The sequence below is a fragment of the Odocoileus virginianus genome, chromosome 2 (genome assembly GCF_023699985.2).
Source record: "Odocoileus virginianus isolate 20LAN1187 ecotype Illinois chromosome 2, Ovbor_1.2, whole genome shotgun sequence".
Lineage (NCBI taxonomy): Eukaryota > Metazoa > Chordata > Mammalia > Artiodactyla > Cervidae > Odocoileus > Odocoileus virginianus.
The window spans coordinates 67659488-67687297 of NC_069675.1; the positions used below are offsets into that span (position 1 = coordinate 67659488).

At 48.8% G+C, this 27810-nt stretch overlaps 1 protein-coding gene across 1 annotated transcript in view; it reads right to left on the reverse strand.

The window, feature by feature from the left end:
- PLB1 (phospholipase B1) overlaps positions 1–27810 on the reverse strand; it is a 127174-nt gene that overhangs the window by 37363 nt on the left and 62001 nt on the right. The window contains exons 19-38 of the mRNA XM_020886318.2: positions 26339–26397; positions 24750–24823; positions 23043–23086; positions 19498–19606; positions 18172–18223; positions 17769–17849; positions 16532–16597; positions 16101–16201; positions 14025–14106; positions 11051–11155; positions 10842–10937; positions 10542–10613; positions 9439–9477; positions 8818–8878; positions 7939–7997; positions 6912–6985; positions 2854–2897; positions 2330–2438; positions 750–801; positions 285–365 (exon numbers count right to left, since the gene is read on the reverse strand). Coding sequence (XP_020741977.2) covers positions 285–365; positions 750–801; positions 2330–2438; positions 2854–2897; positions 6912–6985; positions 7939–7997; positions 8818–8878; positions 9439–9477; positions 10542–10613; positions 10842–10937; positions 11051–11155; positions 14025–14106; positions 16101–16201; positions 16532–16597; positions 17769–17849; positions 18172–18223; positions 19498–19606; positions 23043–23086; positions 24750–24823; positions 26339–26397 — 1460 coding nt within the window. The remainder of the gene's footprint in view (positions 1–284; positions 366–749; positions 802–2329; positions 2439–2853; positions 2898–6911; positions 6986–7938; positions 7998–8817; positions 8879–9438; positions 9478–10541; positions 10614–10841; positions 10938–11050; positions 11156–14024; positions 14107–16100; positions 16202–16531; positions 16598–17768; positions 17850–18171; positions 18224–19497; positions 19607–23042; positions 23087–24749; positions 24824–26338; positions 26398–27810) is intronic.

Here is a 27810-nt window from a genome sequence, read left to right on the forward strand (position 1 = left end):
TCTTTCAGGAATTGTAAGAGAGGGGAACAGAAGCCCTGTATATCTGCCACCTGCTGACTCTCACTACCTGGGACAGGGAGGTGGGGCCAGAAATTTGAGGGGCTAGGGAAAGAAGTGTGTGTGTGTACATGTGCACGTGTATGAATTGCGTGTGCATTTACACACACACACAGGTATCCTTGGACAATCCTGAGGTTAATTCTAGGGATTGTTCTCAAAGAGGATCTCCAGGGCCCACAGGTCAAAGTCAAGAGCAATGAGTAGGTCTGACCAGCCCCCATTACCGAGTCTGTGCAGTAGTCACATAAATCACTGCCTCCAATCAACACTGTGATGACCTTCCAGTCCTCATGGAAATTTACTCTCTGTACAGAGGGAGGAAAATGCTTGATGATTTCCAATAAACCAAAAAACAACACAGCTCTAGGAAATCCATTCAAACCTCTAAAACTTCCTTGCCCTTTTGAAATAACAGGATCAGAACCTCAGAGCTGACAGCACTTCAGAGATTTATTTATAGACCACGGATTCTTAGCATCAGGAAGGACTTTCAGGGTCACTGTGATCAGCGACAAACCTCCCTCTGGTTGACGTAATCTCCTCCAGGCGGCCTTCGACAGGGGCTGCCCTCTGCCACTTGAATGCCTCTAGGGACTGGGGTCTCACTGTTTTCATGGCCAACAATTCCATTTGGGGATTTTACTGGGCTAGCAAGCTAGTATTTAAAGATAATCATAAATCTGACTTACATGGTCGGATTTCATCTTCTGTATCAGAGTCTGGACTTGGCTTACAAGTTCCCTGAGGAGGAGAGGAAATCAGTCCCATTGAGGAAGAGCCCCTGAATCTTTCATCCCTAAATGGCCTGAACTGGAGGCTTCCATGGCATTCACCCCACCCCTGACCCCCCACCCTCCAACATGAGCTGGCAGAGACCCTGAGGCTCAGGGACAAGAAGCTACTTGCCTCTTCTAGAGAAGTTATTACAACAAATAACCCTTCACAAAAATAGCTGTGTGTTTGTCCTAAGCCTCTATAGTCAAGGATACTGCCAATTATATTTGTTACGCATGGTCTCCTTTCTAGGACTCCATGTGCAAAGTGTCTTTAACAATTCCGTGCAGGAAACTGTTCATCTCCTTTAAAGGACTGGTATAGACTCTGAAATTAGATCTAGGAAAGTTTTAGCATGCTTCCTCTTTTACCTTGGCTGGCAGGAAGCTGAGCATTTGATGCTCAAGCACAATAGTTAAAAGTCTCATATTGACACAGCTGCTTCTTCCCCTCCTTCACCAACCAGTGGCTGCGATTTTTCTTAGGTATATGTTGTGTCATTTTTGGTAATGACACAACTTAGCTAAATGCTTTCTCTTAGAAAGAGGTCATAGCAACCCACTCCAATATTCTTGCCTGAAGAACCCCATGGACAGGGGAGCCTGGCGGGCTACAGTCCATAGGGTCGCAAAGAGTCGGAGGACATGACTGAAGTGACTGAGCACACATGCATAGAAAGAGGTGGGGCATTAAACATACACACTACACATGCCTGGGTTTATAATTCATGGAAAGACTATCCCTCAGGCACCCTCAGCTCCTCACTAGTTTGGCCCCTGTTTTAGTGTGAGATGGAGCCAGAGACCAGAGGTGGTCTGGCACCTGGAGGTGGGTCCATGTGTACCACCATCTTGGCTGTTTCTATTACCAAGAAGGGTCTTCCCAGGCTGGGCCAGGAGTGAGGAGACCCAGGTGGCTGAAACCTCTAGGAGTGGGGTGTGGGAGGAGGGGTCTCCTTGGAGGTCAACCTGCGGGGCTGAGTGGTTGGCTCCAGCTGCCTGTAGCTTCTCAACTGCGTTTCCTGCAGCCCCACAATGGGCATAAGGACAGGACGTGACTCGCCACTCCTCTAAGCAGCTGCTCTAAGCAGCCTCTAACGTGGAGACTCAGTATTGCCCATCCATTTGGTTGATACTCCCTGATCTATGGGGGGAACTGCCACTCATGAGGCACTGGAGAGAATGCCATTATGCCATGGTAAGTTTTAAAAACTGTATATGGTGGGTCAGGTAGTTGGAAGATTAGGACATGCTGCACAGGAAAGCAAGACCAAGTTCAGTCTCTAGGATCATCCTCTCTGTCCAAGATCCAGCCTTCCAGCCTCCCTGCAGTCACAGAGGCAGCCAGGAAAGAGAATGGCCAAGAGATTCTCAAAGCATTGCTGTAAATAAAGGTCCCCTGTGTACACAGAGGTCAGAATTATAGCCTTTTATTAAAGGGAATGATGTGCCTCCCACTCCCTACCCAACAGCTCCCTCCCCCCCAAAATGCATACTCAGCCTTAGCTCCAGGAACAGCTTGATTGAGGAATGCATTTGTCTCATTGGCATCTCCTGTGCCCACCGCATAGCCTGTGAGATTTCCATTGAACTTCCGAAGGATATCTGGAAGAGAAGGGGGGTGCACAGGACACAGAGAGCTTAGGATGGGAGGTGGAGTATGCCCCAGCAAGGAGCTGAGGCCTCAGACTTGATGACAGGCTGAGCCAAGGCGGCAAGAGCCTCTCAGCTTTTTTTTTCTTTCTTTATACTTGCAGCCATGGCTCATCTATCTCCATACCCTTTGGGCTGGGTGAAGAGATCTGAGGCTCAGGGTGTTTGGTAACTTGGGCCAGGTCACCTGGCTAGCGTACAGAAGGGCCAGGGCTTGAACCTAGTTTTTTCCATCCCCTTCAATGGCCTGTTCACAGGTCCCTAAGGAAGATGTCATTTCTCCCTTTCTTAGCTGAGAGGCACTTTCAGGAAGCCTGGGCATCAGATGGACCCAGTGGACAGACTAAAGACACTGGTGGTTACTTACTCGGTAAGGTGGTCACGTTCTCCAGGGAGCTGTCCCCTCCTGAGCTGTAGAAAGTGAGCAAGTCAGTGAGGGAGACTGAATCAATGTACAGGCTTTATAGAAAAGGGCCCCCATCTTTTAAAGACACCCACACCATCAGCATCTGTCAGATGCCCCAGAGCCACCTCTTTGTGTTTGAAGGATTCTGAAAAAATGTGAATTGCCCAAGAGGCTGGATCCTCCAAATCCAGGATTTGAAGGTGAAATCTGAGGGCTGTTTTTTCCTTCTGCAAGTCAGGAGGGTGCATACTTAGCTGATTCTATACCATGTACTCAGCCATGCTCTACATTAGTTATCTCATATCTCCAAACAAGCTTGGGATGTAGATGAATTATCTCCATTTTACAGAGTAGGAAGCTGAGGCACACAGGGGTTAATCAACTTTCTATGGAAACTTAAAACCAAAAGGTAACTAAAAACCAGCTTGAACTGGAAACCTTTAGAAAATGGATAAATTCTTCTCTGCCCAGTGGTCAGGTAAATTCCACTGGAAGGTTCAGGGGATGGCCGCTCACTGCCTTTCAACACCCAATCTAATTTCATATAATCTAGTTTTATGGCCCTCAATCTAACTTCCAGACACGGTCGAAGTTTCAGTTTCTTTCATGCATTTAAACTGAACACATGTGGGAGGCAAGGGGAGAAGTATTTATGTTTTAATGAAGTCCACTGTTCAGATGTACTATATTTACTGTTATTTTTCTTCTGTGACTCCCTCCTCCATCCCCGTATATTATTCCAGGCCAAGAGGTTTCAGAGAATACAGTGTTAGCATTCAGCCCACCAGTGTAGACTTCCAAAGGACAGGCCATGAATCAAAGTTATGGCTATTCTTCATTCAAGAGAAGGCTTGGAATGAAATTGATTATTTTACACTAGGGTGGGGTCAAGGGCTTAAGTCAAAGGGTCAAGATCCTCAAAAGGTGGAGAGAAAAAGCAGCCAGGTAAACTCTACCCTTCTGTTCTCACTCAGGTATCTCTCTCGCACCTTCCATCCAGTGTCTGAACTGAACATGGCCTTTGGTTGGACACTGCTTTTAAAGCTTCTGATCTTTTCCCAACTCTGCATGAAGCTACTACTTTAGCTGCTTCCTGAGCCTTCCTTCTTTGGACCAAAAGTACTTCATCATAACACTTTTCACTTGGCAGGAAATGACAAAGACTTATATCTCCTCCCATCACTGTCTTTTAACCCTGCCTCCTTTCCTCCTTCTAGAAACATATAAAAGCTAAAAAATTATAAACACAGAAACACATATAAATGCATACACATCAAGTATGTTCTACTGCAATTTCTTATCTAAAACTATCTTTGTTCTACAAGTGTGGTAGCTGATTAAGACAATAGGCTACAGAAACCTCTCAGAGCCCCTTTCCAGGAGAAAAGAGAGAATTATACAAATAAATACGGAGAAACAAAAATATGAAAACCCTCGTTTTGATCAGAACTATGGGAAACATGAAAGAAAACAGACCCACATGAAACAGCTAGTTTAGATAAGACCCTTCAGATGAATGGAGTTCATATTACACCATAAGCTCAAAGGATGGGCTTTGTTCCAGAGTCACTCACAGTATGCAGAGAAATGCAAAACTGATGCTTGATAACATTTATCAAAGGAGTTTCAATAACATGAGACTGAACTCCTAATTAATAAGACAAAGAAATGCTTTTTTTGATAAATAAATTTTATTTTGGTCCTTTGAATGAGTAATAAAGCCAACATTTCAAATGAAGGAAAGGCAATTCTCTAAAGACCTCCAGATTTGGCACACTAGTAAGCTAGCCAGAGCTGGGGCCTTTCACTGCTATGTGATTCTTACAGGCCAAGGGGCCTTGGAAATGTTCACAGCCTAACCTCTTCCTGCAAGGCCTGCTATAGCTACTCATCTACCAAGAACTCCCTAGTCTGACTCCGTGAGGTCCACTCCCTCCACTTTGTTTCCTTGGAGAAAGAGGCTCAAATTGCATTCTTAGTTTACCTAGAATCATTAATTTCCTATTCAGAAGCTTTAATGGCTTCAGAAAATTGCTTTTTCTTAGCTTGGTCTACTACATGAACATTTCCCAAGAGATGCTAACAGGTACTCTGAACAAACAAAGTGTTCTGGGATTAAGGGAAATATTGGATTAAACAGACAGAATTTAAATAGATTTCTTCATTTTCGGGCTTCTCAGAGCCTTTAATATGCTTATAGGCATGTGAATTTTCCAGAGGAAGTATATAGTAGGAAAAATTTCCCCCAAAACACAAAGATTGGGGCTAGAGTTCTATGGAACACACTTTGGGAAACATTACACATTTTATGAAGAGTCAAACTATCTCTTAGACTCTGACCAAGTACCTCTACTTTTAACACATGTGGGTTTTGGGGTAGGTCTTTGAAACACGTAGAATAAAGGGTTTAAAGCGACAGAAGCCATTGACTATATGAGGCCTTGAAAACGGAACCAGAAGATTAAAACATCAGGCCTTACTAGACCTCATTCATAGGAAGAAACATGAGTGGCTGGATTTTTTTCACTGTTGCAGAGAGAAACGTTCAGCGGAAGATGGCCTATCTGTATCTGAACCCTGGGAATCTGCACAGTAACTGTGAAGTTAGGTAGGTCACCTTGCTCCTCTGACTACACCAGGGGTAGCTCACCCGTCAACTGCTGGCTGGCTGTCAGTCTTATCTGTTTTCCCACACGAGAATGCGACAACACTGCCTCCTTCTTTAGCTCCAACCAAGTAAAGCTGCCCCTACCTGGTGTTTTTTCGACTATAATACCCTCCGCTTTCCTGCTCCTCCTTTTGGTTTGTCTTTCTCCTGCAGCCTCAGTAACACTTGGGACCCAGTGGGCAAGAGGCACCCTTGACTTTGCTCCTCAGAGACCCCCCACCTGAAAGTATGTGGGACCTCGCACTGGGAGGCCTTTCACTCAGCTCTCGCTAGGTGATGTCCCCGCACTACCCACACCTGCATCCTCTCTGTGGGTGACTCCTGGCTAAGTGAGGATGCCCCTCATCCAGGAAAAACTTTCTCTCTGGGACGGTCCTCAGGGCCGTCATCAGCCACACACTGTTCCCTCTAGCTTCCTTGAAAGAAACATTTCACATTTTCTCTCTGCAGGAAAGGGAGGGGCGGCACTGGGCTACCCCACTTTTCATCAGCGCTCTGCCCTCTCGTGGCAGAGTCCTGAGCTTGTCACCAATGACTTCGAAGGGCTCATAAACACGAACTTTATTAGGAAAGAAAGACACGAATACTCACATGCAACCACTCTCCTACTTCCTGTCTGGAATACTCTTCTCACCTACCAAACTGCTAACATGTCAAGGCATAACGGGGTACCACCTTCTCTGGGAAGCCCTCCTCTCCCAGCTGGCAGGGTTGAGCATCCCCTCTTCTATATTCCTGTAGCATCAGGCACTTGCCAACTGAGCATAAGGCTTAGCCTGTGCTTCCCATACCACCCTCTACCACTCCCCCCATTATGCAGGCACAAGTGAGGAGCCCTGGAATGCCTATTGGTTGGGGGTTTTGTCTTGGCTGATTCCACCTAAAGTGGGTGCCGCATTTCAGAACTTTCTGTACAGATGTATGTATATACATAAAGGCAGAGGTGTGGCTACACAACATGAACAAACACAGACAGATAGTAAACAAGAAACATAGGAACAACCACATGGGCACATATACATGCAAACAGGCAGGTGAAGACTCAGAGATCTGGTGCTTTTCTGGTGCATTTCATGTTGAATTTGTTGACCCAGAAGTCTGATAAGAACCTCGGTTTGCTTCTTCTGCACAATTAAAAGAAAAGAGTTATCAAAGAAAAATATCCTCTCCACTCATCAAATTGTTCCATTTTTCCAGAAATAAGATAGGTTTTCCTTCTGAAAGCCCCCTCCAGACCTGGTCCTTGCTCTTTGGTATTTATGCATTTTACAGTAGACACATCCCTGCTCCATCTCTTGAGGTGGGGGGAGCGGTGAGCATGGGGTGGGAGGGGGTCACGGGTTAACATTACCTATACGACAGCCCCCGGTACTGAGTGGTGACATCAGGAAGGTCATCTGGTTTGGAGCCAATTCCATTGCCAGCCTTTGAAAACATATCCAAATATCAAAATCCATGGGAAAATCAGCAAGTCAGAGAAAAGGGAGGCTGCGTACGTGCAGGGCTTCTCAAGGTGTTCCCTGTGCGTGCATTGCAGCTTGAGCAGAGCATCACCCCAGGGGGGGGCGGGGTCAGAATTCCTGGGCTTGCTGTTTTTCCAGCTGTGTGCCTTCCCCAGATCTCAGCTGCTTCCTTACAGATCTGAGCCCATGCCCTGCTTATCTCACAGGACTGTTTTTATGACCAAATTGGGTCATTGCAAAATCAGTTTTGAAGCCTTTAAAGTGCTTTACGAACGTGAGATTCAACACTAGTAGCAGCATTCTACTCCTAAGTTCTTGACGTGCATGAAGAAAGAGCCTACAGATCTGCAGTGGACAGATTTCTCATGCATTTCACAGTTCTCTTTCCCTTGGGGACATTCTGTAAGGCAATCTCATGGCTTCAGAAGTGCTGCCAGAAAGTGGTGCTCTGGGATGATACCATGGCCCTATTTCTTGGAACTTAAGAGCATAACTTACCATAACTACAGAGTCTTTCCTGCTTTGCGGCGGATGCAAAGAGGAAACAGATGTGAGGGTTGGAGCTGCTTATAAAGTATAATCCAAGGGGAAAGCACCCTCACGGAAGGTTTAGAAGATTTTTTGAGTCAAAAATGACATTATTTTTTACAGTTGTTCCAAAGGTGATGCTAAGTGTTCATAAGCTCTACTGCCTGAGGCAGTTCAGCTCACTCCTGAAGGCTTCCCGCTTGCACACCTGACTGAAAACACGACTGCAAAATCAAACCCTCGTCCTGCTCTCAGCCTGATGGAGTCAGGACAGAGGGGTGGGAGAGCGCAGAGGCCAGGAGCACAGGCCTTGGAACTAGGAGGACGGGGACTTGGAGCTGACACAGTCACACCCACCCTGCAAGTACGGGGCCCAAGAGTCCTTACGGTCAGAGTATCCCCCAGAGCGGCCACAACTTGGATGTCTGCAGGTCTCAGGGTGTGCACTGGAAAGACAGACAGACACACACTTGAGTCTGTGGGGAGGAAGCCACCATCAGAGTCCAGTGCTACTTGCTTTCAGCAAGACCAGGCACATGACCCGCATGTGTGTTTGGGCCGTGTAGGACTGAGCATCTGTGGTGCTGTGGAGGCAGAGGGCAGGGGAAAACAGCTTCCCCATCAGAGACACAGCCAATCAACTTGGACCTACCGGGAGGGAGAGGTGTTGAGAGAGGGTGGGAGGAGGAAGGAGAGGGCAGGATGCTTGGGCACCATGGGATCCCAGCACTTTGGTGCCAGCAGTCACATGGGATACCAGCTGTGACTGGAGTACCTGACCAGATGGGCACTGGCCCATAGAGAGGTGGTCACAGTCTGATGCACGGCCCCTTTAGAGCTGGGTTCTGGATTTCCAAGAGTCTGAGGAATAATCATATTGGGCTTCTTCCTGCCCCCAGGTGTCTTCTGAAGACTCCTGAGAACTTTCCAGGCGGTAGCAGTGACTGCAGAGCCTGGGGCCACAGAGGGACCCACAGAGCTGGCTCCCTGTGGTGACTCCCTGGTGGGCACCGTACACCCCGGTTCTGGGCCTTGGTGAGGTCACACCCCAGGCTGGGCCACTGAGGGCGGCTCTCCTGTGGCTCCCCGACATGTGCTCCTGTTAGCAGGAGGAATGGGGGGACCCTGCCTGCTCTGGGTTCTGCTGGATCAGACTCTGCTATGGATGAGGGGGACTTCTCTTAGGCAGCCACCCAGGCAGGAAGCAAGCATTAACTGAGTTCTCGTAGAGGGGCCCAGGGTCCTGGTGTGCCACCGGGAGCTCACCTGAGGTGGGTGGCGAAGCGGACGGGGCTCTGTCACTGCACAGCAGCTGGCTCCCCTGGTCCTAGGAATGCAGAATAGATCCCAGGGTTGCCAGGGGCCAGAGAAGCTGGCTGGGCATCAGACTCACCCAAGAGCTTTAACAAATGCAGATTCCTGGGCCCCACCCAGGGGAGGGCCTAGTGGGACATCTGAAGAAGGTGCCCCAGGTGATTCTGAGTGTCAGGCCAGGCTCCCTCTGTTAACCTAGTTCTCCCACACCACCCCTACCATCCAATGCCAAAATCGACATCAACAAGATAAGCCCAGCCCACTGCAAACACACCCTCCCCATCCCCCCAACTTCTGCAGCAGATTTATAAGGGAATGGTTCTCTTCACTTATGTCTAAAGAGGCTGAGAGTTGACCGGCTGGCCCCCTGTCTGAACTGTTACCAATAGTGGGTACTTTGCCCTCCCCACTGTCTGAAGGTATAGGTGAATGGACTTTATAGAAGAGTGTGAATACCCCCCAACTGTCCATCAGGAATGCTCACCACATTCCCATTGCCTCGCAGAACTGGCGCCTGCTAGGGGCTGCCCACTACACTGGCGGCTGAGCTGGAAGGAAGCAACGAGTCCATACCTGCACGAGGTTCTTGTAGGTGCTCAGAAATGGCCGGGCCTGTGAGAAGAGGGTGGCGAAGCACCGCAGCAAGTCAGCTGGCCTCCTGCTCTGCTCCCACGTGCAGAAATGCCTTCCGGGTTCCCGAGTCCCTGCCCTCCAGGGGGACCACTGGGCCCCCTCCCAGGGTGCACCCAGCCTTCTTTGCAACCGCCTTAACCAACCACAGTAAACCCTGCAGGGCTCCCAGGAACAAGCACCTCTGCACTTTGCCTCTTATCCAGCTGGCCAGGTTGGCTAGGTCACCTCTCTTTCTCCAGCCTGTCCCTTTCTGACAGAGTCCCACTGTCTACTAATACAAGCCCAGGTCCTGAACGCCTAGCCCGCTTTCCCATCCCTGCCACTCCTGCCCTGTAGTAGCCTAGGTGCCTCACATCCAGACAAGAAAAGCCAAGTGCTGTGAGGTTCCGTCCCCTGAATCCCCTACTCAGGTTCCTGTCCCAAACCTGGGACCCCTCAGGAAATCCAGAAGAAGGAACTGACAGACGTGAGGGAGCAGCTGCAAAGGTCCAAGAAGCTTTCTGACAATTTGTGAGTGAACAGGGAGATCTGCTTTGCCTTCCTGGTGAATGTCTGCTTTCTTATCTCTGGCTTCCAGTGGACCTCCCCACCCTCACCCCCACTTCCATCCTAGAAGATATTATTCCAGGTCTCAGCCCCTCACTCTTTCATCCTGCCATGGGGACTACATGGAGACGTCCCATCCTGCCCTTAATGTCCTCCCAGCCTCAGATTCAACATGAGGGCTGGATGGTACTACCACTCTCCTCCTCCCAGCTGGAAAGAGGCCTGGGTGCAGACTTGTGTGAGGGCTCGTGGGGACAGTGAGAGACAGAGGTGAGATCTAGGGCCTCCTGGCCACTGGCCGTCACCCCTCACAGTCCAATCAGATGGGGCATTGTGGATGGTTAACTGCAGTATGGATTGGGAGGGTAGGGGAACAGAGCTGGGGGTGTGGATGGGAACCTGGGATGAAAGGAACTGAGAAACCTGAATGAAAGTTTTTAAAGGATGCAAAAGAGGCTTTAGGTAGACCCCTGGCAAGGCTGTGCTCTTCACTCTACCTGGTCTGGACATGTGATATTGATCTTGTCTTCAAAATTATGCTGTCTTGTCTTCTGGCCGACAGGTTGCAACTAAACCAAGAAGCAGGAAGATGGGGAGTGATAAACAGGTGGCAAGACTGGAAAAGTCGGGAGGCAGGGCTGGGGAAGGGAGGGAGGGACAAAGGGGTTGGGGTTTATCATCAGTGCTGCGTGGGGAATCTCACAGCCTGAGTGATGGGTCTCTGAAGTCCTCTGAACACTTTCTGGAATCTTTTATGATCAGAGGAAGCATAATTTTCCCTGTCTCGGTCATCTTACCATGTTGTTCCACAGGGCACTGGCTGCATGGGCATGAGCCTTGCTACTGAAGTGGAAACAGTCAGGAGCAAAGTAAGAGTTGTCAGGCAGCCCCTCCTGGTCATAGGACAGAACAGAGTGGCCGTATCATAGGAACGTCAGGTAACACCAGTGGTGTTCAAAAAGAGCTGGGCACTACCTGTGGCTCCCACTTATCCATGAGGCTTTACCGGGGTCTTGGGCATGTCCACTTTTTCAAAGAACGGCTGCACGACCACTGTAAAATCTTCCCTGGTGTCATAACGCCCACTCTCGACCAGCTGGTGAGTCCCCTCCTGCAGGAGGAAGGGAGTCAGGGGTCAGGAGGCTCTCTGCACCTGTCTGGTCTTTGTGTGGACTCTTTCTCCACCAGAGAATTAAACACAATCTGACCTTTGAGTGAAATCAATCTGCAGCAAAATCCCTACTGATCAGGAGCCAGCTAGTTATGTTGCAGATCAGCCTTTATCTCACGCCCTGCCCCCAACCTCGGCTGCCATTGCATCTATTTGACGCAGGTTGGGAAAAACGAAAAACCTAAGTCCATCAGTTTGATCCTTTTTAAAGGTTCTGATTAAAGACTAGGGTGGTGGTGAAGTGAGTATGAATTTGATTTGATGACTTTGGGGGATTATCCTTACATTTATTTCTGTCCTACATTGGTTCAGAAAGTCAGAGGTGAATTAACAGCCACATGTAATGCCCATCTGTATCACTCATGCATGCAGTGTGTGTGAGCACGAGTGTTCCTCTCCATGCACCCTTGAAGTGCTCAGATCTACCTAGGAGGTAGCAGAGCTGTTACTCTCATAGCTTACACCTAGACTCAGTTCCAGAAGGACCAGTTACCCTAACTCTGGCTCCCATTTCTGCCACAGTCTGCCATTTCAGTGCTTGCTGCGTTTCCATCATTCGGAGCCAGGAACCGGTCTGGAAGGGGAAGTCAAGCTTTCACACCCGGAACATTAATGCAGTCACTTCAGAAGACACCAGGACACCTTCTGTTGTCCAGTCAGCCAGAGTCCCCAGGCTGGGACTATGTCAGCTCTGACCTCCAGGGGGAGACTCTTCCAGTTACAGACGGAGCCTTGAGGCAGGCAGAAGGTACGATACCACTAACTAGCTGTGTGACTTTCAGCAAGCTGCTTTCCCCCTCTGGACCTCTATTTCCTCATCTGTAAGCGGAGGATGTTCACTGAGGCCTGGACCATCCCTTAAATTCTTTTAAATGCTGCTAGGGCCTCTGTGAATCAGCCACAGTGGCTCACAGTGGAGGCGCCCCCGCCCCTGCCACCCCAACTTTTCAGAAATCGTGTAAATAGTGTGGAGAAGGCCTGGCAAATGGTGGTAATAATTAACAGCAATGATCATCTTCAAGGAGAGGGGAACAGGAAGTAGAGAGTCAGAGGATTCAGAGAGGGGACATGATGGCCTCATGGGGCCAAGCTGTGAGCTAGTCTGGGATGCTACAGCAGGATCTCAGTGGTCACCAAGAGCAGACCTGGGAATAGCTGGCTAATCTAGAGAGGCTGTGAAGGCCATTTAAGGGAACCGTTTTCCTTCTCTTTGGTTCTCTGAACCCACTCCACTATGTGAAGAAGAGCCAGCCTCACACTGTAGGTGAGAAGCCCAGATGCTATCTCTCCCAATGTCCCCCACACATGCCCATGGGTCCCCCAGTAGATGTGTGGCGGCTCCTGCCTCAGGCTTTGGTTTGGAAGCTAGAGATTGAAAGATGGAGGGACAGTACAGAGTCCATTTTGCTGAGGGTGCATCTAGTTTCTAGAAAGAGCAGTGATAGTGGTGTCTATGGTGACTCCATCAAACTAGTTGTTCGGCCTGATTTTATTCTTATGGCCCCAGAACTCCGTGACTCTTCCATTTCTGGTGGCTTGGCCTCGGACCTTAGCTCTTCCAGATAGTCTGCTTAAATAATCCATCTGGGGCTTCCCTGGTGACTCAGTGGTAAAGAATCCACCTGCCGATGCAGGAGACACGGGTTTCATCCCTGATCCAGGAAGATCCCACATGACGAGGGACAACTAAGCCCATGTGCCACAATTATTCAGCCACTGGTCTAGAGCCTGGGTACCACACAATTGAGCCCTTATGCCGCATCTACTGAAGCCCGAGTGCCTAGAGCCCAAGCTCCATAACAAAAGAAGCCACGGCAATGAGAAGCCAGAGCATCTCAACTAGACAGTAGTCCCCGCCCTCCGCAACTAGAGGAAATCCTGTGTAGCAACAAAGACCCTGCACAGCCAAAAATAAATCAAGTTATAGAAAATAACACATCTGATATAATAATAAACAAGAAACCAACCAGAATTACATAAGCGCTTATGCTCTGCACCCAAACCCCACCCGCAAAAGGTTTGCTTTCACAGCCATAAACTTGGCTGCCTTCCCTTGCCTGGTGAGGGCCATGACTCCCTCAGCAGACACAAAAGAACAGAGGGAAGTGCACTGAGGAGTCACCCAAGGGGCCGGGCGACGGCCTCTAAGAACGATACACAGGTCACTGCCCTGAGCCCAGACACCACTCATGGATAAGGCTGCTCTGAAAGAGGCTGCCAGGAGGGGTTCTGCTCCAAGGTGTCCATGGGCTTGAAGGATTGATCCACCCTGGAAGCTCTCTGCATCCCACCCACTCTGGAAGAGCTGGAAGGTGACCATTGTTCTCAAGTGATTGGATGATTATTTGGGACAAAACTCAAGAGAGTCTGCTGCTCTGGTCAAAGACTTGATGGAGAAAAGCCTCAAAGGGACAGCCCACAGGATGCTGGGAGAGCATCAGCTTTCTCCCTGTGCACCCCAGTAACACCTAATAACACCTGCTCCCCCTGGGCAGGGAGGGCAGAGGGAGTATGTGTTATGACACTGAATCCTCTAGATTCTACCTCATACCCATTCTCCATGGACAATTGGAAATACTTATTTTGGTATAAGGCCAGGAACTGAGATTTGGTCGTGCGTGTTGAGTGACTTGGCTCTGTAAAACTTGATTCAAATAAACTGAATCTGCTGCCTTGGGGGGGAGAGGGGCGGTCTTTGTACCTGCAAACTGGTCAGTGGTAATGTCACATGCAGTCGAGGTTGAAATAATCTAAGTGTCTGTTCCTTTTCTAACCAGAACCATGAACCACACAGCAATTCCCAGCTTACCTGATACTGCTTATTCACTTCGACGAGGGAGGCAAGTTCTGTCGCATTATCATCATACTTCAAGACACAGGGACACAGATTCCTGTAGACCAAACCATAGAGGTGCTCACCCACCAGCACCACCATCTGAGAGCATGACACAGGAACACTGGCTTGAGATTCAGAATATATTTAACTCAGAGGTACCAGATGCCTGTGCTGAGCAGGGGGCGGTGGGGGGAGCTCTGGCTGGCTAACCTGCCAACTGCACCAGCTGAAACCTAAGAAAATTTCCCAGACCTGGATTTGCTCATGAAAATGAAATAGTTATGTCTTCTGACACCTGCAGGAGTGACTTTTATGAAGCCAAGTTACCAGATTAATGTCTGAGAACAGTGTAGTAGAGATAAGGCATGCCTCCTTTTAAATAACAGTGACAACAATAATAATGATAACACATACTGAATGTTTACTGTGCTGACAGTTTTATTAACTTGCTGAATCCTCTTAGCTATTCTAGAAGCTGTCTTTTCATTGCCCCCATGTTATAGGTGAGTAAACTAAGGTTCTGCATGGTTTAGTAGTTTCTCAAGTTCATGTGGATGCTGAGTGTGGGAGCCAGGACTTGAACTCAAGTCTCTCTGGTCTAAACCTGAGCTCTCAACCCCTGTTTAAGCTGCTTCTGCCCTGACTAGCCATCTCACAAGTCTGAGCTTATGGTCCAAAGGCAGGAGGCAATAATAGTGAGGATGGCTCAGTGCAGACTCAGCACTACCAAGGAAAGCACAGCCACTGAGATAGGACAGCAGACAGGTGGCAGAATGAGGTGACCCTGAGCCTTCCTAATCCCGCCATCAGCAACTTGGCCATTCCAGGTCAGACAAATGCCAACTCTGAACCTTCAGCTTTAATCGTCTAGAAACCTTGTAGTGATGGGCAGCCAGAGACGTTTAGGTGAGGTGCTCTGAAATGGAATAAAAATGTTGAACTCTCTCCATCCCCTCCCCCGCCCCATGTGGCCCAGTGACTGGAGAAAGTGGGAGCCAGGGGATGAGTCAGCAGCCAAAAATAGCCCGCCTGACACCAGCTGCGCTAATAGGCATGTGTCACCCGGCAGCCGTCCTCCCACTGTTCACAGCATCCTCGGGCCTTCCCCAGGGGACCCATGCAGTCTAGGCCCCCCGGGGGTGCTTTGGCACGCATCCTCCGGGAACAGCCAAGATACCCCTTCATTTCCAAGAGCAGATCTGGCCCTTGTGAATTATTCATTCAGTCATTCAGCAAACAGCCACAAAGCCCTGACTCTGCTGGCAGTGACTCAGACAGAGTTCAGGGCTGAAGGGGGAGAGGCACTCAGGGTCATTACCAGGTGATGTGCTTAGGCCTACGGTGGAGGCCTGTATAGAGCTTGGGAGGGAAGAAGGGGTGGGGGGCACAGCCACCGTGATCTGGGCTAACAGGCCAGAGGAGACCTTGCAGGCAGGAATGGCTCACGCTTGGGGCAGAAGGATGTTTTACTCCCTAAGGTCACATGTAACATGGGCAGGGGAGCCATCTTCAGCTCTGGAGGCTGGGGATGAAGGTGGCCTCTCGGGGCAAGAGTTCTTTGTCCTCTACCATGCTGATTCTGACCTGCCCACCCTCTCTTCTAGAAAGTGACCACAGCCCTACCTTTGTGAATGTCCAGCCTGGGGCACCCATGCCAAACAGAGGCTCCTCTATCCGGGAGCTGGGCCCCTGGGAGGGAGCGGGGAGGTTCTGGACACTGAGAAAGACGTGGCCCTAGTGAGCCTGGCCCACAGAGGCTCGTTCATCCCTCATGCTTTACACTTCCCTGGAGGACTGAAGAGTGTCCTGAGCTGTCATGGCAAAAGAAGTACATTGGGTGGCAAATGCATGTCCTCTGAGGGTATATAGGAGCCTGGACTGGGGTCACAATGCCCTGGGGGGTCTCCTACAGGAGGCTTTGTCAGGTTTGACTAGGGGGTCTCAGCACTCCTCACACTCCTGCCCTTGGCTTTTCTCACCAGCCAGAGTCACTCTCTGCTAAGGGTCCCATGGGCCCTTTAGGGAACAGGTGGAGAACACCCAACTCACCGGAGGATGAGCCTCGGGCAGCTGACATTCTTATCCTGGTACAGCTGCCTCAGGTTGATGATCTCCAGCACCTTGACCAGATTCACAAAGGCCCGAGGCACCTGAGCAAAGGCAAGATCGTTCCCAAGAGGGTCAAGGCTGGGCAGCGCCAGCCTCTCCCCCAGGCCTGGGGCCCTTGCCTCCTGCTGGGTGTCAGGTCTGTGGCCTTTCACCTGGGCCCCCCCCCACATCCGTCATCCCTATCTCCTCCTTTCCGCTGCTCGCTGTTAACACATGTGTGTTCAGGCTGCTGGGCCCAGGACGGAGAGCATGGCCGGCGCTGGTCTCCAGGAGAAGGGGACCAAGTGGGAGGGTCTCAGCAGGAAGCCAGAGGCCCAGGGAGGAGGCCCGTGGCTGAGCGGCTCAGAGGACACGTGGTCCAGCCTTCGTACCTCAGCGTGGAGGATGTCTAGAGCCTGCCCAATGTTGTCCACGAAGTTCTGCGGAGAGTAGCGGACCTGTGGGGAGAGGCGACATCTTTAACCCCAGTTGCCACCCAGTCTCTCTATAACCAGGACCACGTCCTCTCCTGGGTCACCCCCTCCCTGCCTTTCAGTCTGAACGGTCAACACTGAAGCACAGGTTGTCTTTTGGGACCCCAGCCTCCACCCTAACCTCACAGTCCTCAAGGTTGTTCAGGCTGTGACCCTCAGGGAAACACCCTTTCTTCTGCTATGGAAAGCTCTGGACCCACTTCGTGTCAACTAGAGGTAGGGCCTTAGCTAAAGCACATCGCATCTTTGAGCTGGGATACTAGAGTAGGGGGCCTCTAAGATCTCCTGCAGCTTCAACATCCTAGTGGCTGATCACTTCTGCTGGAGCCTCCCGTGCCTGGGAACTCACAGCTCAACCATGTCATTTGAGATAAGGAGACAGGAAGAGGGTCCTGCCTCCCCCTCCCCAAGGGTAAAACATTTTAAGGGTGATTTCCCCTCATCTTGTGGTTATCAAACTTTTTTCTTAAAAAAAAAAGCAGTGGAACCCTTTTGCTGAATGAAATTTAGCCAAGAGCCCTGTTCTACCAAACGATCAAAGCTTCAGGGGAAGTGAGGGAGGAACCCATGGCCCCACCTCCTCATCTGCTCCACCCTGCAACCAGTGGCCCTCGGGCCCCACTGTGGGCGCTCCACAACACAGCTTGAAAATCCCAGACTCTGGTGACTTTGATGCCAGGAAAGCAGGCCTTGAGGAGTCTCTGGGGGCAGGGTAACCCCTGGGGGCAGGTGCTCTCAAGCCATAGCCAGACCCACCACTTTGCTCGGCTGGTCCCCTTTCTGCCTGACAATGCTTCTCGTGTTCACGACCCAGACTCTCCTGCTCTCTGTAAACCTCTGATGCCACCCCCAGCCCCAGCCCCAGGCCAAATCCCACGGCACTCCTGACCCCAGGCTTCTCTTCTGGGTACAGCTCCATCACACCTGAAGGTGAGCTGTCTGTGTCCCCCTGCCCTGGAGGTGTGAGCTCCCTATGGACAGAGCAGTGTTTCAGTGTCTACTTGGCCCCCAGTACATTGCCCAGGCTGGATCCATGCCTGACCACTAGCCAAGTCCCAACCCAGCTGCACTGGTCCAGTGACCCGGGGTGGAAATTCTTCCCGGGGGAATCTTGGGTTAGGGCCTGGAGACCTACCGGGTCATCACAGACATCACAGAGGTCATTGCCGCCTATAAACAGGGTTATTATCTTCCAGTCTTCCTGAAAATTTATATTCTGAAATGAATAGGAAACAAACAAGTAAATGTCTTGCCCCAGAGTCAAGTCTAGGAAAATACAAAGTGCTGAATGCTGCAGGGATGGGTATGGACACATTGGAGGTCTAATGGGGACACTAATAATTTCTTTTCTTTGGTTTGGGGGTACTGAGGTCACAGGTGCTAAATCATTTTTTTTTTAAGGTGGCCTCTTTGGATTCCTGTGTGTCCCCGTCCTCCCCCAGAGCCGAAACTCTCCATCTCCATAATTCCTCCCGCCTATTCCCTGCTCTGGTTATCCTACCTCAAGTAGGCCCAGATGCCACTTTCCCCAGATTTACCACATCATTCTTCATCAGGTCCACCAGCCTCCTGGCCTGAACAGGTAAATCCCTGAGGGCAGACGTAAGAAAAAAGTCATATGACCAGCAGAGCAGGCTAGGTATCAGACTACCGGGATGGACACTTTGCTCTTCAAACCTCAGTTTCCTTATCGATTGCTCTGAAATTACCAGGGCTGCTGCTCTTTCTATGGACCAGAGTGTTAGGATGATTACTTGGCCTCTCTGAGCCTCAGCAGCATCACCAAGGAAACATGGGCATCTGACCCTCTCTTCGATCTTACAGTTACTACACAGGATATATGAGAGATAACAAAGGTACTTTCTAAACTGCACACTGTTGTCTAGTAGGACAGGTTGTTATCGGAACTTGAGATAAAGCCTGTGAGGCACAAAGATGAGAGACCGTGTGGTCGAGATAATACGTTTGTTCAGGCCACTTCATCTCTTGGTACTACAGTGCCTTCATCTGTAATGACAATAATCTGGGATAATAATCCTTAACTCTCCCCGACAACATAGGACATGCTTGGATACATAGATTTCTCACATGGAAGAGCCCTGGGGCCTGGGGGAAAGCAGGGAAGAAATCCAGGGCCATATGAATCACACTCTGCTTTGGTTACTTCCATGCTTTCAACTCAGGCTTCATTCTTAGATGGCTTCCTGATCTACTCATTCTGAGAACTGCCTCTCTTCTTATACTACCAGTTGACATATACTGGAAAAAAGCAAGATTAAGGTAAGCCTCAAATTTTAAGCCATTAAGTGATAGCCTTTCACCCCTCCCCCATGAAAAGGAAAAGGAAGTCACAGAATTCATGATAAAGCCTATTAGGCTTTGTATGATCTCTGCTTTGGATAATCTGTCAGCTTTCCGGTCCTGAATAAATAATAGTTATTCAGGTGGGGGTGGGGATGGGGGCTCATGCTCAGGGTGGCCATGAGAGTTGAGAGAATGATATCAGGGGATCTAGGAACCGAAACATAGGAATCCCTAGAAACTACATGGTAAATAAAGTAAGGTTTGTGATTATTCTAGAAGAAATATGGATGAGGCAAAGTAATTTGCTCAAAGCATGTACCTGGCATCAGAACCAGTTGTGACTAGTTCCTGGGGGGTGTGGTTAGGGGTGGGCTAGTGGGTTTTTGTTCCCCAGAGCAAGGGACACCCCCCAAGAGAGCCCACCCAGTCGTCTTTGACCCTTAGATCCTTCCCCTGGACCAAACCCCCCAGTCTTCAGCCATACACCCTGGTCTAGGCCAAGGGCCCGACCAGGTCCCCAGGGGACCCTTGGGGTTCACCACTAAGATTCTCCTGCTTACTCAGCTCGGGCCCCCGCCACGGCCTGGTTTAGGTAGGCCCCAGCACTGCTTTCTCTTCCCTTGCCAACAGAGAAGCCCTTTAGGGAAGGGTTGAATTCCCGGAGCATGTCTGTGAATACAAGGAAGAGATGTCAGTACCCCAGAGCCATCTTCAAATTCCTTTGATAAGTGCCAGAGGGTGCTGGCGACAAAGCAGAGCCCACCCACCCTACAGCTCTCACCCTTACAGTTCACTCGGCCCCCAAAGAAAATGTCCAGGAGGGCGATGCTGAGCCACATGGACAGGACACACAGGGGCTCAATGAATTGGTGCTGAATAAGTGCCAGTCTGGCTCAGGTGCTGCTCTTGGGCACTTTGCTTTTTCTCTAATATATAATCACTTTGCTGAGATATAATTCACATAACATAAAATTCACCAAAGTACAATTCAATAGCTTTTAATACACTCATACAGTTGTGCAACCATACCCCTATAAACTTTAGAACGTTTTCATCACCCCAAAAAGAAACTTGGTATTCATAGCAGTCACTCCCCATTTCTTCCAGCCCCATCAGTTCATTTTAGTCACTCAGTCATGTCCAACTCTTTGCAACCCCATGGACTGCAGCAAGCCAGGCTTCCCTGTACTTAACCAACTCCTGGAGCTTGCTCAAACTCATTTCCATTGAGTCAGTGATGCCATCCAACCATCTCATCCTCTGTCATCCCCTTCTCCTCCCGCCTTCGATCTTTCCCAGCATCAGGGTCTTTTCTAATGAGTCTGTTCTTGGCATCAGGTGGCCAAAGTATTGGAGTTTCAAATTCAGCATCAGTCCTTCCCATGAATATTCAGGACTGATTTCCTTTAGGATTGACTGGTTTGATCTCCTTTCAGTCCAAGGGACCCTGAAGAATCTTTTCCAACACCACAGTTCAAAAGCATCAATTCCTTAGTGCTCAGCTTTCCAGCCCCATGGCAACCACTAATCTACTTTCTGTCTCTGTAGGTTTGCTTACTCTGGACACTCATAAGAATGAAACCATAGAATACAATGTCTTTTGTGATTGGCTCCTTTCACTTATTGGGTTATCAGTTTCCATCTATGTTATAGCATGTATTTGTACTTCATTACTTTTTATTGGCAAATAATATTCTATTGTATGGATATAATTTTTAAATATTCTCTCATAATCCTTTGTATTTCAGTAATAACGTCTCCTCTTCCATTCCTGACTTTCAGGCTCTATTCCCCCCCTCTACTCTGGTCAGTCTACCTGCTGCCAATTTTGTTCATCTTTTCAATCTCACTCATTCTAATGCCTTTTCCATGCTGGATCTACCCTTTTCACTTTGCATCCTGCACACAACTTGGCTGAGAACTCCTGCAAGCAGGGTCTGTATATACCCCAGAGCCTCGCACGTGCTCAATAAATGTTTATGGACTCAAGTAAGAATAACTCAAAGTTCAGAAAGGCTAGGAGAACTGTTAAAAGTCATACAGTTACTAAGAATAGAACCCTAAGCTAGAAACCTAGTCTTTCAGCTCTAACACAGGGTATGTTTTCCAGACCTACAATCTTCTCGGATGTGGGAAAGGAACAGGCTATGTATCAGTCCGGACTTTCAGGCACCATGCCATCCAGCAAGGTGCTCTCTGGAACCAAGCACTGCTGCAGGGCCTGTGCAACCCAGAAGGACTGAACTCATTCCCTGTGGCTCTGGGGACATTGTACGAATGGATGATAACTACTCTGACTTCTACTCAATAGAAGGAAGCATTGTGCAATCACTAGAGAGCTATCTGAAAATGGAAGGGATTGTCCTAGACTCCTCATTACTGGAAGAATCCATCTCTGGCTACCTAGGTATTAACCAGGAATGTCACAGAAAGGCACTAGTCATTGGACAGGGTGAGCACTTTCTGGGGCATGCAGTTACCTCTGCCAAGAACGTTCCATTCCCTTTCCTTATCTGATGAATTCCTGTTCTTAAAGCCTTCCTTTCAAAAGGCAAGGTTAACAACTTTCTTATTTATTTTCCCCTAAACTTTGTACATGGCAATAATGATTGGTACGCGGGTCTGTCTTTAGGGATACATGGCCCTAAACAGACATTAGTAATGTTATCAGGGCAGGGGCCTTGTCTAATTGTCCTGTTTCGCAAGCACCCAGTGCAGGAGTATTTGCTGGATTAAAATGAAGAGGGAGTTGAACTGAGCTTCTGCTCTGACCCTATGTTTTCATAAGGTTTCCAACACTTGGCTATAGGACTATTTCCACATTGATTATCTGGTCCCTGCCATTAACCTGTCTTCACAACTCTAGTAAGGAAGTCTGCATAGGCAATGTTCCACTGCTGAGTTAAGCGTGTCAGGGGCATTCATCTAAGGGGTGACTTTTTCTCAATTTTTCCACAAATCATTTTAGTGGAAGACCTTGAATAAGATGGTTTCCAGTCATTTTATTGACCACAACTGCATGGCAATCAGAGAGCCCAGCAAACCGTTGTGTATGCTAGCCCAGCTCACAGCCCAGTCAGTTACATTCACAAAAGCAACACCAACCATCTCCTAGCGATAGTGGAGTTTATTCAGAGCTCTTTTGTGTGGACCTAGAAATAAAGAAGACAAGGAGTACTTGTGCCACAGAACTGTACCTACTTACACTCAACAGGATTTGCAAATAGCAAGAACAGATAGCACATGAAGCCCAACCAGTTCTGCCTATGTAGCAATCAAGCCACCTTTATCATCAAAGTCTGGGTGACTTAGAGCTGAAACAATTTCTTAACTGCTAAAGATATATTACAAAGGGATAATTACAAGAAAAGCAAACGAGGAATGGGACCGATTAAATTTCTCTCTGGCAAAGTTGTTAGCCAGAAGATTTTAAGGGAAAATAACACACATTTTATGTGTGCTTTAAGAACAAGCACTGTGTATGCGCTAAGGAGAATGAAAAGATGAATAAGACCATTGAAAGAATGTAATCAGGCTTAAACAAATAATTCCAAACAGGTTGTTGATGAAGCAATTTAAGGAAAATGTTGCGCCCCAAATATGGCTGTGTTTGCATGGCCTGAACAAGGTAATTTCATCTCGCTGCCATAGCAGCTTTTCCTAAACTGGACACACAGGAATTCAACGCCTTTGTATGCAGTGGTGCCTAACGCAGTCCAAGCTTAAGTCAACGCCCCCCAGAAAGGTACTCTGATCAGAATAACAGGCAAAGCAGAGAGGGGTTTCCGTTCCTTCCTTCTTCAATAACTTCTTAATAATAACTTGCACTAAAAGCTGGATGGAACATTCTTTTTCTCCTACCCTCTTCCTTCCTCAGACAAATAGAATTTCTCTTTTTTTTTAAAGAAAAAAATCCGCAATGCTTTAATTACTCGCAAGAAGCAGAGCAAGGAGACTGTCTTGGGGAAGCAGCGCCCCCTGCCGAACACGGCTGTCTTCTGCAGCCCGGTTCTCTGCTAAGCCCGCGGCCACCGCCAGGGGGAGCTGCCGAAACGCGCAGGGCTGCGGCGGGCCCGCCGCGAGCCCCAGGGGAGCGCGTACTCACTGGGCAGGGTGATGACGCTGCTGAGGTTCTGGTCGCCGCCCACACTGCGTCGTCGTGGTGGGGACAAAAAAGAAAATGAAGGTTAAAACTGCCAGCGACGCTGAAACACCCTAGACACCACCAAGACACACCTTTCTCCTTCTGAGAAACACTCTGGGGGCTTGGGGCTTTCCCTTTCCTCATTATTTCTGTAGAAAAACTGAAAAAAACCAGAACACAGCAACTTCTCTCTACTTGCCCCACAAACCAGAATGTCCAAATAAAAAACTGGTTTAAACCGGTGGGGCTGATTTATTTGTTTTTTAAGTGTAAGCTTTAACCTCGAGGCAAGGGAATTAAGTGGGCCCCTTCATTAAAAAGGAAAAAAAAAAAAAGTTTGCCCTGGTTTTCTTCCTGTTTGGCTTGGGGAAAACCCGTCCTTAAAGGGTGTCTTCTAGAGAGCAACCCATCTTCCAAACCACTTCTAAAATTCCAAGGAAATCAAAGTTGGATGGGTTTCTAGGCATGAAAATACACAGCATTCCAGAGTTGATTGGATTCCCTGCTTTTCCATATCTCCTCCTTCTCTGCCAAGTATATCTGGGAACATTTCAAAGGTTCTCAAAACGTTTGGGGTTTAACTCTGCAGAGCATCATCAGAGAGGAGGCCAGAGACTCAGCACTCGGGTCCAAGCTGGTGCCAGAGATGATAGATTGCAGGCTGAGAAAACACCAAACCTGCCCTCTCGCGTTGGCATGAGCGAGGCTTTCAAAGGTGAAGCTGGAGTGCTGCTCACCACAGCCTGCGGTACCTGGATTTGATTACAGGCGGAGCAGGACCAGCATGCACAAGATATACATACGTGATAGGAGAGGTGCTGGATTAGGGGTCAGGAGCCATTTACCCTACTTTTTGCTCTTTTATTGTCTGACTGTGTGATCTTGGACAGGTTACTTGTCCTTTCTGAGCCATGCTTCCTCATCTGTTAAATGAAGGCCCTTCAATAATGATCCCAGCTACCATTTATACCTTCCTTTCTGTCAGGCACTGTGCTAGGCATTTAAATTCTAAGCCTCGTGATCTGGGCACTTGTGGTAAAGAAACTGCCTGCCAATGCAGGAGACTTAAGAAATGTGGTTTTGGTCCCTGGGTTGGGAGAGCCCCTGGAGAAGGGCCTGGCAACTCACTCCAGTATTCTTGCTTGGAGAATCCATGGACAGAGGAGCCTGGCGGGCTACAGTCCATGGGGTCGCACAAAGTCATACCTGACTGAGGCGACTTAGCATGCAAGTCTTGTGACAATGCTAAGTCAGTATTATTGTCTCTGCATCAAAGATGAGACCAGTTCAGAGAGGTTGAATAACTTGCCCAAGGTCACACAGAGCAGGCAGTTGGGACTCAGACACAACTGTGGTTCTGAAGGCTGCTGCCTCCTTCGGAGACGACTGCCCAGAGGAAGAAATGGAAGCCCAAACTTTTCCAACGCAAATGTTTGAGTAGGTTCTCCCCTAAACTCCTCCTGCTTAGGTCCAGACTTGTTTGGGGGAAAATAGTGGTTTGGCGAAGCTGATAAATACCTTTCTTAGATTAAACCTAGAAATTTCTCATGGAAATGTACCAGGTGACTCATCTCTCTGCTAGAGAACTTGTTTTCTACTTGCTCAGGGGGATCTTCCCCTGTCCTGTGACGGTGAGGCATCTCTGGACCTTGCCACAGCTGTACTCACCTCCAGGACAGACCTCGATACTGAGTCAAGACATCCAGGACATTTCCAGGCTTGGACCCGGCCCCGTTACCTGCCTGAAAAGAGAACAACATGGGGGTGATTTTCTTGCCTGCTCATCAGAGGCTCTGTGTTCTTGTCCTGGCCAGGCCAGAATGCCAAGCCCTTTAGAACCCAGAGTCTTGACAGCACCACGTCTTGTGAATCCTGCCTTGTCAGTAATGAGTGTAAGCTCCCAATAGGAATCCTGGAACCCACCCTGGGAAACCCTGCCCAGACCCCAGGCTGGCAAAAGTGCTCTGGAAATTAGACGGCAGTGTGGTTTTCCAAAGGACTCATTTCAGGGCCCCATTTTTCTAAAAGCTGTGAACTATATCATAAAAGGAAGTGTATTATAATCCTTTGATATGAATAGATCTCACATATGTACAATGTGAAAAATTAAAATGAAATGCCATGTACCTACTCGTCAGCTAAAGAAAGAGCAGAGTCTTTTAAAACCACCGCCTGACACACTGCAGGTCCATGTCCCTTGCCTGAAGCCTGTTATTTCTGAGACGAGCCATTTCAAGGTTGTGCTGAAGGCTAGCCTCCCTGGCAGTCAGTGGGGGAAGGCGGGCCTCCAGGAAAGGTGTCCCTGCCTTGGGGGTAAAGAGTCTGTGAGGGGTTATGGAGAAGAGGCTATGAGATTGGGACAGGATTCTGGCCTCAGAGTCAGGACCTGAGAGTTCTGTCCTCATCCTGCACTTACAGGCTCTGTGGCCATGGTACTGACTTTGACCAGCCAGCTTCACCTTTGTTGGTTTAAGTTTGAGTAGAGATATACATCACAGGATTTTGTTGAGGATACTGAGTGAGATCATATCAATGTGAACAAGCCACAGACATGAAAGGTGTCAGCTGGTAGTTGGAGGGGAAAATTCAGCTGGAGGCCCTTGACCTTACTGACCCAGGGAACAGAAGCTGGACCCCTCTGTAATGAGTTGCTGTGGACCAGAAGCAGGGACCCCCACGTCCCACCCCGGCTCTCTAAGGACTTAATTCTGCTTATTCTGGATCACTCTTTGTGGGGACTGGGAGGTTGCCACAGGGCCGTTTCAGCCACAGGCTGGGTCATCTTTAGTATTTCCATCTCTTCCACTGACCCTGGTTTTTCACCCCCTCCATTAGTACTAGTTCCTGTTGCATCATCACACGGCCCTTGGCATGATCCCTTAGCTTTCCTACATGGACAGAGCAAAGCATCTGGTATTTGAAGGGGCCCTACACCAGGTAGGAGACCTCATACTGTCCCACCCCACCACCGGCAGGCTGTGTGGTCTGGGCTGGGTCACTTCTATCTCAGGGGCTCCCTCTGGGCCCCCCACTTCCTGCTCTCTCTTTCAATCCAATGTTAGGAGAAGCAAGATGAGGTTAGAATGGCAGTGGAAAACTCGACGCCAGTAGGGAATGCTGGATTCCAGCGTGGGTAGGGAGGTGGAGAGGGACTGAGGTTGCACGGATGATGGCAGCTCTACGGGCTCGAAGTGAGATTCTCCTATTAACCAAGATCTTGTCCTCTCCTGCCCTTCCTTCCACCATCCGTAACTCACCGTGAGCGAGTCGCCCAGGGCTCCGATGACCTTGATGTCAGCCAGCTTCAGCCTGTGAACTGAATGCAAAGATGAACAGGAGATCAGCTTCCTGTCTGTTCTGAATCAGGGGAGAATGTTCTAGGAAGACTGACACAAAGTAGGGAAATTCTGTTTGGACAAAGATACTAAAAGCCCATCCTTGTCCTAAAGCCCAGGAGTAGCAGCTGTGGAGCCTGACTGCTAGTCTCCTCCTTGGGGCGCCTGGGCACAGCGCTGGGGAGCTGGAAGGTGGCCCCACTTTCAGAGGGGCATCTGCTGGTGTTGGGTGAACCTGACGCCACAGGCGGGCAGTTATCCTCAGGGCGTAAACAGTCCTTGATGACCTGATCTGGGAGTGAGGAGGGGGTTGTGGTGGAGGTGAAACCTATACTTCATCTATGCTAGGAGCTGTTGATATTTGGGATAAAATATATTTTATTTTATATTTATATTTTATTAGAAAAAATTCAGCTCAGTTTTTCTGAAGTGAAAAGGGAAATGCCTTTATACTATTGACTATTTAAAAAAAATCAAGGTGAAATTACATGACATAAAATTAACCACTTTAAAGTCAACAATTCTGTGGCCTTTAGTACATTCCCAGTGCTATGCAACCATGACCTCTATCTAGTTCCAAAACATTTTCATCACCCCCGAGGGAGACCTGTACCCACTAAGCCAGTCACTCTTCCCTCCCTCCAGCCTGTGACAGCCACTGTCTGCTTTCTGCCTATGGATTTACCTATTCTGGATATTTCATATAAATGGAATCATACAAAATGTGACCTGTGTGTCTGGCTTTCTCCACTTGGCATGATGTTTTCAAGGTTCCCCATGTTGTAGCAGGTGCAAGTACCCCGTTCTTTCTTATGGCTAATATCCTATTGTGTGGGTATACCACCTTTCGTCTATTCCTCCGTCAAATCACAAGCTCACCTCCTACTCCCCCTTATATCTCCCACCTCCCTGGAGTACCTCCTCCTGTAGTCACCCCGACTTTGACACAGCTCCATCTTTCCTCAGATGTGCCTACCATGGTCTCTAGCTGTGTGATGTTGCACTAACTGGTAAATTACCTTTCAGCCTTGGAAGAAGTCTAATGTAGTATTTATATCAGGGAGTGATCCACTACTCCAACAGGGAAAGAAATCTTTCATTTCAGTGAGACACTGCTTAAGATAAAGAAACTAAAATCTATCTTCCAGGAGGTTCTCTCAACAGCCCTTCTTTACCAAGTTACTCTATGATGAGGGTGGTGAAACACAGAGAAAAAGATGCTTTCAACACCACCTGACTACCTAGAGTCTACTTCACTCATCAGCATGTGGTATGATCACATCTGCATGGGAAGCTGTGTTCACACTCAGCAGAAACAATGTTCAAAGCAATCTCCAGGTCTTGCTCCCTGCATGGAGACATCTTGTCTACGCGATTTCTATGCTGTCCACCTA